General features: G+C 47.6%; 2 protein-coding genes; both read right to left on the bottom strand.

The window, feature by feature from the left end:
• Nucleotides 1–5,571: 5,571 nt before the first annotated feature.
• Nucleotides 5,572–7,903, bottom strand: GSTUM_00006103001 (uncharacterized protein; the record flags this gene model as incomplete). XM_002838251.2 has 4 exons in its annotated part: nucleotides 5,572–6,404; nucleotides 6,554–7,232; nucleotides 7,343–7,652; nucleotides 7,771–7,903. 4 exons carry the CDS (start codon nucleotides 7,901–7,903, stop codon nucleotides 6,135–6,137), a joined length of 1,392 nt encoding a protein of 463 aa, XP_002838297.1. The 3' UTR covers nucleotides 5,572–6,134.
• Nucleotides 7,904–8,698: 795 nt separating this feature from the next.
• The window catches only part of GSTUM_00006102001 (uncharacterized protein), a gene marked incomplete at its 5' end in the record, with an annotated part of 671 nt that continues 266 nt past the window's right edge, over nucleotides 8,699–9,103 (bottom strand). Inside the window, one exon of the mRNA XM_002838250.2 lies at nucleotides 8,699–9,103. This exon is cut by the window's right edge and continues 266 nt beyond it. Within this exon, the coding sequence (XP_002838296.1) occupies nucleotides 8,983–9,103 (121 nt within the window). The 3' untranslated portion in view covers nucleotides 8,699–8,982.

The raw sequence follows: 9,103 nt of genomic DNA, 5'->3' as shown, positions 1-9,103 counted from the left end.
AAATCCCTGAAGCAACAGCGGCGGCAACCCACCAAGGGGAGGTTGGGTACTCGCGGCGACGGCACCCAACCTTTTTCAAACATGTCTTGTTGGGCCAGTTTACAATGCTTGGCACCAAAGGAATGAACATCCAATAATCTACCCTACTTAGATTGCGGGATGCCTGATTAATGGACCGAATGATGGACTTTCAACCTCAATCCCTACCGTGGACGGGAATTTTTTTTAAGATTAGGACAATTGGAGATTAAAAAAAGGCATAAGGCGCTATAGGGATGGGGGTGATATCGAAAGAAAGGGAAAGTCCCTCAAAACGAATCTCACTTGCACCATGCAGAATCCCGGCGTGGTTTTAAACCACGTTACCCTCAAATCTACAACATAATCGTAGTAATTATGGCACGGCAATCGCTCCAGTTGCGTCCCGCGAGGGAAGACATGTATCAAGCTCCGGTCACTCAATTCACCGACATGTCATCTCCATGCCTCCCTGTCCAGCTCGAGTAACCAAAGAATTCCAAAGTGGCTTAGGTCACACTCGCGCTCGAGCACAGCATCCCCGTCCAAACCTTGCCAGGCCGTCAAAAATCTCCAAGGATCCCAACACCCTTAGTAACCCCTCCATGCGATGGCCCTCCCCCTCCCTCCCCCACCAAGCAGTCCATTTGTATTCCGTGCCTAATGACTTGTACTTGTACTTATAATATAACTCCATCTGCGCATGCCGAGCGGAATACGAGATACGAGAACAGGATAATATATCCCACCCCTTTTCGAAATATCGGGGGCCCTTTCTCTCCCACACACAAAATAGTCTAGGACACGCACGTCTCCCACCCAGTCCAGCAGACACAATTACCATTCCAGTGCAAGAGAGCCCCTCCCCAGACATGCTCCATCTGAGCTAGCATTGCGGTACAGGGCTCCTCTACTTTAGAATCGAGAAACATATTTCAGCTCAAGAGGCAAGAAGAACAGGTCTTTAGCGTGAGCATGTTATGCCAGCACAGTCAGTCAAGTCTCTTCATCTCCGTCCCTCATATATTGCCATATAATATCATACTTGCATCCCCCCCCATTTGCTATACATGACAACGGCAAACGGATCTCCGCACCGCTCTCATAGAGACATACCATACCCCTTTACACATCGTCATAGTGATTGATAAGGAAGGGAATGCTCCCCCCTCCAAAAAAAAAAACGAGTCCTCGCCGGAGCATTCATACAGCCTCTCAGAATACTGACCTCCAAGAACCTGTCTCGGGCATTCTTCTTCTCCGGTAGAGTACAGGTAAACGGAGTCTCACCCGCGCGGAGCTGGGCTTATCCACGTCTACTCGCACCTGCCATGTCCGCGATTAGGGATGAATAGGCTACCGCGGCTGGACACGATAATGCGGTTAAACTCGTGGTACTCGTACCTTTTTCCCTTCTGTAATCTAGTTATTCGTTTGATAATAATCCCATTCATGCGCCGGATCTACGCTACCGCTATCGTAGCTAATCAGTATCTATTGTATGCTGGTGTCACGGGAATGCAGGGTACAGTTACCTGAACCGACCCCCAACCCAACCGTTGATATGGGTAACTGCGAGATAACGGTACCGTACAGTACTGAAGGATAGAATAGCTATAATGTACGGGATAATCCGCCCTTTTGGAAAAGGGGAATAATGTCAAAGGGTAGACTATGACTACATTCCTGACAAAACAATATGAATAATAATAATAAAGCTAATGATTATCGAAAGAGAAGTACCCTGCTGCATATTCTCATTCCAGCTGTGAACGACTCACCATCTGTAGCCCGTAAACTAAGAGTACTGTACTGTACAGTACCCGTACAGGTATCATACATGACAAAGCAATCCTCGGAAAACCCCCCGCGAGTCCCCGAAAATCCAATCCAATCCAATCCAATCCAGGTATGATAAGATAAATCCGGGGATCGCCCCCAATTAATTATATATCCGACCAAAAAAAAAAAAAAAAATTTCAAGACCTAAATTTCATGCTATGATAACTTGTACCATACCTACGGTACGGTAACGATACTTTGTGCAAGCACAGTAATACACGAAAAGTTTTGTTTTTAAAATGAAAATAAAATGCCGTAAAGTAAATAAATAAAATAAAGGTATTACAGTACTGTACTGTACAACCACTTTCTCATCGACATCCAACATTCATTTCTCCCACTGGCCCGGAAGAAGAAGAAGAAATGGAAAGTTGGAAACTCCCCGCTTGTGCATATTTCCGATCCAGAGGAAGGAATTTGCGGAAAAACCAGGAGCTCCGTCAGCACGCAGTTAGTTAGTCTAACCAGCTCACCGGAGCAGTAAGCACCCTACTGTGATTACCAGCACGGTTGTTTGGAAAAATGATGGAAGGAATTATATATACTGTGGCGTATGGTATACGTACTGTACGTACAGTGGCACCGTCGATTGTTTCGCCCACCGGTGAGGGTCAATTACCGTGCCGTAGATGGTACAGTATGATACTGTAGAACGATTCCTTTTCACCTTCGCTGGGGAGTGTCATCATACTTTTTTTTTTTTTTTTTTTTTTTTTTTTTTCCACAAGAGCTCACAACAAAAAGTATGATTTTCCGCCATTCGACGGTAGTGTACTGTACAAGCTCTCCCAACGCAGCCAAGATCTGACACCGGCCGGCCGGTAGGTTATTGTAGGTAGGCACACTAAGACCTGCTGGCGAACCATACCCAACCAATCCAATCCAATCTCGAATACCGGTATGATACGTTTTTTTAACAGCGCCTATCGCGTTAATAATTCACCGGTGAAATGGGTGGATGGTAATCAGCCGGGTGGGGTCACACATCTTATGATACAAAGTAACTTAACTTGTATCTGCCGAGCTCTTGCGCGCCCGGCGGCTTCTAATTATCATTCTACCGGTACGGTACCGTGAAAAGTATTTGTTTGTATCATACTTGTATTGCTGATTACTATGCATCTGATGGCTTTACCGGGGCAGCAACTTTAACGGGTTTGGTACGGTAGGGCAGTCCTTTTTTTCTTTTCTTTTCTTTTCTAAAAGGGGTAAGTTACAAGTAGGGTAGGTAGGTGGGGGGGGGGAATAAAGTTTTGGAAAGGAAAAAAAAAAAAAGGTCGGTAGTTTTTTTAGGAGCTTTTTGGTTCCTGTACAGTATTATGGAAAAAAAAAGTGCCGTATCATGGTGAGGCGGGCTAGACGGATGGATGGATGGATGGTGGTCGAGTGATTGGTGGTGGATATGAGGCTGTGGGATAATGGTATAGTACGAGTAATATCATCGGGGATTGGGGAAGGCGGAATATGGATGCTGTAGTCTAGTCACTCGGATTGTGTCCGGTGCGATACCGGTACTGGTTCCTTGTGCCCGGTGGGGTACTGTACAGTATGTCTTCCGCCCCTCGGTTCCAATTCCAATCCCACCTCTAATAGCCCATCAAACAGTAACCTTCCGTATCGAGTGCCCCTCCCCTCATACCGGTACTCGTACAGTACTTCGCCATCATCAACGAATCACTCGATCAATCCATCAACCGCTAGCCGGCTACCTACTCGTATCGCATCACACCGCTAACCGAGTACCGCCATAATATATAATATAAAAGTTAACATTAGTAACATATATCCTATTACGCCGCCACATTCCTTCCTTCCTTCCTTCCTTCCCTCCTTCCTTCCCTCCTTCCTTTTCTTCTGCCACAGCCCCGATTCCCGATCCATTAAACCATACCACCGTCGAGCACTGTACTGTACGAGTACCGGTATTCAGGGGCTGCCCAACCTCCCTCCTTCTCCACAAGCAGGACAAAAGCCGGGTGAAGAAGAACAAGAAGAAGAAGAAAAAACAGTAAATAAATAAGGAAAAACAAAAACCGTTGGGAACCTTTCCTTCTTTCTTTTTTTCTTTTTTCCCCTTTCCAAGGTGGATGGGATGGGATGGGATGGATGGGATGTGGAAAAAGGGTACAAAGCACATTTCAGCCGTTCCTGTTTCAAAAAAACCAAAAAGATGTGCCGCATGCATGGTAAGGCAAGGCATGGCAAGGCATGGCAAGGGAAGGGAAGAGGAGGTCGTTGTTGTTGTGGTCCTTGATGTCCCAACCAAACTGGAGAATACCGCTCTCGGTACGGTACGTGCTATTTTGTGCGATATCGTACGCACCGGTGATTGGGGGGGGGGGGAAGTTTCCTTGGCTTGGCTGGTTGGCTGACGGCACGACTTTGGTCGGGATGAACTATTACCTACCGGTAGAGTATGATACAAGTATGATTAGAGTATTGGGCGGGGAGAGTTGGTCCATGATAACTTAGTCTAATAGATATCAACGAAACCCCCGGCGACCCCGCCAATTTTATCCCAATCCGAGCTCCGTTCCCCCAATACAGCACTAGTGTATAGTAAAAGTACTATACTCTACCCACCCACGACCGCCTCATCGCCGCGCCAAACAAACAAACAAACCCCCCGCTAGAGTAAGAGGAGGAGAGGTGGAGAATGCGGGGAAGTGAGAAAAATCTTGGCAGGGACCCTTTTTACGATGATGCCTAATCATCAATCCCGACTCTCTCTACCGGTACTGCACAGTAAGTCAGAAAATGAGATAAGAGTACTACAGTCTATCATAACGGTACAGTACCCACTTCCTTGGCGAAGATAAACCCACATACCGCGAATTCGGCGTGCCGTTTTGAATACGTGTGATCGTCACCGGGTCTTGCTAATCTAATATCTTGCTGGCTGGCCGGCTGGCCGGAGAGTGGGGCCCATGCTATGCAAAGGTATGATACTACGCTAACTCATCGCGACATTTCAAACATCCTCGGGGGAAATCATTATCACACGAAAAGGAAAGGGGAATAATTTAAAGGAGAATGTAATAAATGAGGGCTGAAAGTTTTTTTTCTTTCTTTTTCTTCTCGAAAGATCGGATGAACTCTTGCTTGTCAGCTTGGTGCTGTCATTCATCTTTCACCTACCGCTTTCGGAAAATACTATCGAGTGTCATAGATGAGTGGATACAAGTAACCGTGACTGTACCGTACCCTACTGAGTACTGTTATTGGTTGATTTGTTGATTGATTGATTGATTGGCTGGTTGACTGGTAGGGATTATGTAGAGTAGACCATGATACTGTAGGTGTCTCCTTCAATTGTGGTGATGCCGGTTTCACACAGGTGCTCGAGTGCAGTGCTCGAGTGCAAATGCTGTCAAGAACCCTGGGAATTCGCAATTACTCGAGTAGGTTGTCAACCGAAATCGCCGGCTTAGTCTGCCATAGGTTTAGCTTTCCCAGGTTAACAGAATTGCGAATACAGGTTAATGAGATCCAACGCATCTACAACTATCATACTCGTAGTCCACTGCACACCCACTTGTACAGTACCATACTATACCATACTATAACTCGTACTCGTAGAGGGCTCAAGATACCATACTGGCCCAGCAAAGCACCAATCCTTCTCAGGAGCTCTTGTCTCTCGATCCCCACATTTTTAAGGCCCACCGGAGGTAGCGAGCACAAGACTCCTTGCGGTAATCTGCCAAGGTATGATATGATATATTGTCCTTTCTATTTGTGCAGAGTTGCAGCTCCACTTCTTCATCCCCACTACCCTTCCTTATGTATTACTTACATCAGACGAAAAAAACAAAAACAAAAAAAATAAAAATAAAAATAAAAATAAAAATCCCTAAAAGTTCCTTTACCGATCACGTCCCTCTTCCCCTCGCACTCTCCAGTAGCTTCTCCTCCCTTCATTCGACAAGGTATCGTAGTGACGATCCCAGGAAAAACAAAATACAAGGGTACAGTCACAAGGAAAAATATTCCGAATCAAACAGGTTCAATGTGTGAAACGACTGCGACGCGGCGGGCATAAAAAGCAAATTAAATCGAGAGGAAGAGAGAAAAGTAAAAAAAAGATATTACGCCGATTCCTTTAAATGCCATACCAAAAAGGAGAAACATAATTAGGTGGGGATTGTAGTTGAAAATCCGAACGTGCTCCGTTGCCCTTTAACCGACTGCGCCAGAATAACAAAAAAAAAAAAAAAAAAAAAAAAAAAAAAAAAAAAAAAAAGGAATCGCCCACATTCACCCCCCCTTGTAACTCAATTGCACTCGTACTTATCCAAAAACTGTTCCCCGAGTCTTGCCTCACGCTCAATGATTTGCTGGATGCCGGGCGTGCGAGACCGAATTCGGCATTGAAATGGCTGCGGTTTCGAATTGAAGCCGTCTGTATATGCAAAGATGTTCGGGGTTATCTCTTGGCCGTGCTTATCGGTCGCCTTGGAGATATTGAAGGCCCAGAGAACCCGAGTGATGGTGATGAACAAGGAATTCTCAGCAAGCTGTTTGCCTGGGCAGATACGGCGTCCCTGGTAACCAAAATCTGTCAGCTGACAAAGTTCCGAAGAAACGGAGAACCCACGAAAAGTGGGAGCGGAGAAGGAAGTGAGCAGAGGGAGGGGGAGAACAGGAGGAAGAATCGAGGAGGGGTGGTGCAAGGATGAAACGGAAAACTTACCCATCCAAAAGCGGAATGTCCATCACGGTGCGGATATGGTTCCATCCTGTCAATTTTTCCAGAGCCAAGGTATCTCTCCGGGATAAAGTCGTGGGAATCCTTGAAGTACTTTTCGTTGTGATGAATTGCCCACAGGTTACCCAGTATCGTTGCGCCCTTCGGGATGAAGTGACCGTTGTACTGGTCGTCTTTGATGCTTGCATGGGGTGTACCTCCCATAACAGCAACTGGCCTCCATCTTAGGGTCTCCTTTATAACCGCACGACAGTACGGGAGATTTGGCTCGTCAGACCAAGTAGGAGATCGATCCCTGCCGACCACCCGATCCAATTCTTCCTGTGCCTCCGCAGCAACCCTGGGGAAACAAGTCATGGCCAGGAAGAAACTCATAAGCGTTGCAGATGAGGTATCACTTCCCGCACCAAACAATGAACCGGTCGCGTATGCTATCTCTCGCTCGGAAAGAGCTTCCGGGTTTCCTTCTCTTCTCTCCCATAATGTCTTCGTAAAAGATGCTGGAGCATCCCCTTTCTTCATTCGGTCTCTAACATCGAGTGCGAGTCTGGAAAGCATCTCGGTCGAATCCTTTGCGCGACGCTTAACTTCTCGCTTCCATGGGGCCAAACAGTCGGGGATAAGCTTGAGGATAGGGAACGATTCCGCCCAAAATGCTCCAGGTCTGACATGAAACTTGTCAGCCATTTTTCCTCGGCTTCAACGCCTAGTGGGGGCTGAAAAATGCGTGCAACACAAGACAAGGCGAAGAGGGGGAAACAATCAACAACTTACACATTGAGAGTCGACATGTACGCCATCCGGTCATAAATCTTCTTGACAATTGGGTCCTCCAAGCTGTCTACTCTGCGTCCATATGCAACACAAATCATAACGGAAGAAGCATATCTCTCCAGATGTTTACCGAACACCTCGGGGGTGACCAAAAGATCGCGAGTAAGCCTCTGGGACTCAGCTTCCTGTATCGGTTTGTAGCTTTCACAAGCGCGCCTATGAAGCCCCATATGAAAGTTTTTCCGAGTTTTTCGCCATTTGTCTCCGTGAGGCATTGTGAGTAGAGAATCATTGTTTGTAAAGAGTTCGCCTAAGAGCGAGAGAGTCGGGAGCCCCCGTGACGCAATTAGCTATTTGTTACACCCGAGAAAAGCCCGTAAAGGTGGGGTGTGTGTCAGAGAGGGGGAAAAGGAATGATGCAGGCTTACCCATGACCACGAATCGAGGACGGGACGAGTAAATTACTGAGCGGCGATCTAGAAGGTCGCAAGCCACCTTCGGGTCTCCAATTACAATTGTGGGGCGGCGCCCAGTCCATACTGTTACCAACGAGCCATACATATCAGTCCACTGCTTGAACTTGTACCACGGCTTCTGCAAGGGCAAATCCCACTTATTTCCCACGAAAGGAACAGGGGATGGTCCGGGAGGCCTATAATTTCGCACACGGAATTGTCCCCTCTCATCAGCCAATGTGCGAAGGGAGACAAGGCTTTAGGGAAAGCAATAGCCCTAAAAAGAAAAAAGTGAGACATACATAATGGCGTGACGCCGATAATCCTGAAGAGCAACCAGAAGACACGATACTGCCAGGGCTGAGAGCAGAACACAAGCTGCCAGGCACGAGAGGCTATGAAATCGAGCTACCGGGTCCTTTGGAACAATCACTGCGCCCTCGTACTGCCGGACAAACTCCAGACGGCTGGAGAGGTGTAGACTGGTTACGAGGGAAGCCAATGGAGCCTCAACGGAGGAGGTGAAGGGCGAAGACTGAGGCATCTGGGGAGCGGATGCAATCATTGTTCCCTTCAGATTTGCATATAAAGATTGGGGAAGGAGGCGAGGATAGTCCACAGGCCGGACCGAGGGACCCTAGGTAGAGTATGGCGTTGAGGAGATATAGTGTCGACGTCGAACTCGAACATGGCGGGAGGAACCAGCGGGGCGTCCCCACGTTATATATATTCTTCCCATAGCGGGCAAAGACACGGAAGGACGGAGGAAGGTAGAGAGGGAAGGGGAGGGGATAGAGATGAGGTAGGTGAGAGGGAGGAGAAAGTGAATGAGGGAGGGAGGGAGTGGATAAGGGAGGGAGGAGGTGAGCTAGGGAGAGGGGAGGCGAGGGACGAAAGCACGGTAGATGGATGGTGTATCCGTAGCGAAAGGCTGGCGGAAAGTGCGGTGACAGATAATTGTATCCATGTTTTCCCGATTGTGTGAACTGGGGGGGAGGAACGGTAGGGTTGGGTGGACAAGGGATCAGAGACAGGAGCGCACGTATGTAGTAGGAACGGTGATAGTACGAGAGGCAGGCAGGCAGGCAGGAGGAGGAGTGAGTGAGTGAAGGTGAGTGCGCTGTCTTCAGTGCACACTTTGCGTGCTGAGGGTTCAGCAGCACCAGCGCTCACTGCATCCCCCCCTTACCCCCTCGCCCCCGCCCTTGTCCTCCCACAAACAAAGAATATAAGGGTATAAGTGAATAATCCCAATAAGTCATGAGATTTTGTGGTAGGAGTTGACAATTCCCTTCGTTTGTCACTA

The sequence above is a fragment of the Tuber melanosporum genome (genome assembly GCF_000151645.1).
Source record: "Tuber melanosporum whole genome shotgun sequence assembly, scaffold_24, strain Mel28".
Taxonomy (NCBI): Eukaryota; Fungi; Ascomycota; class Pezizomycetes; order Pezizales; family Tuberaceae; genus Tuber; species Tuber melanosporum.
This window is presented reverse-complemented; position numbering and strand designations above follow the sequence as displayed.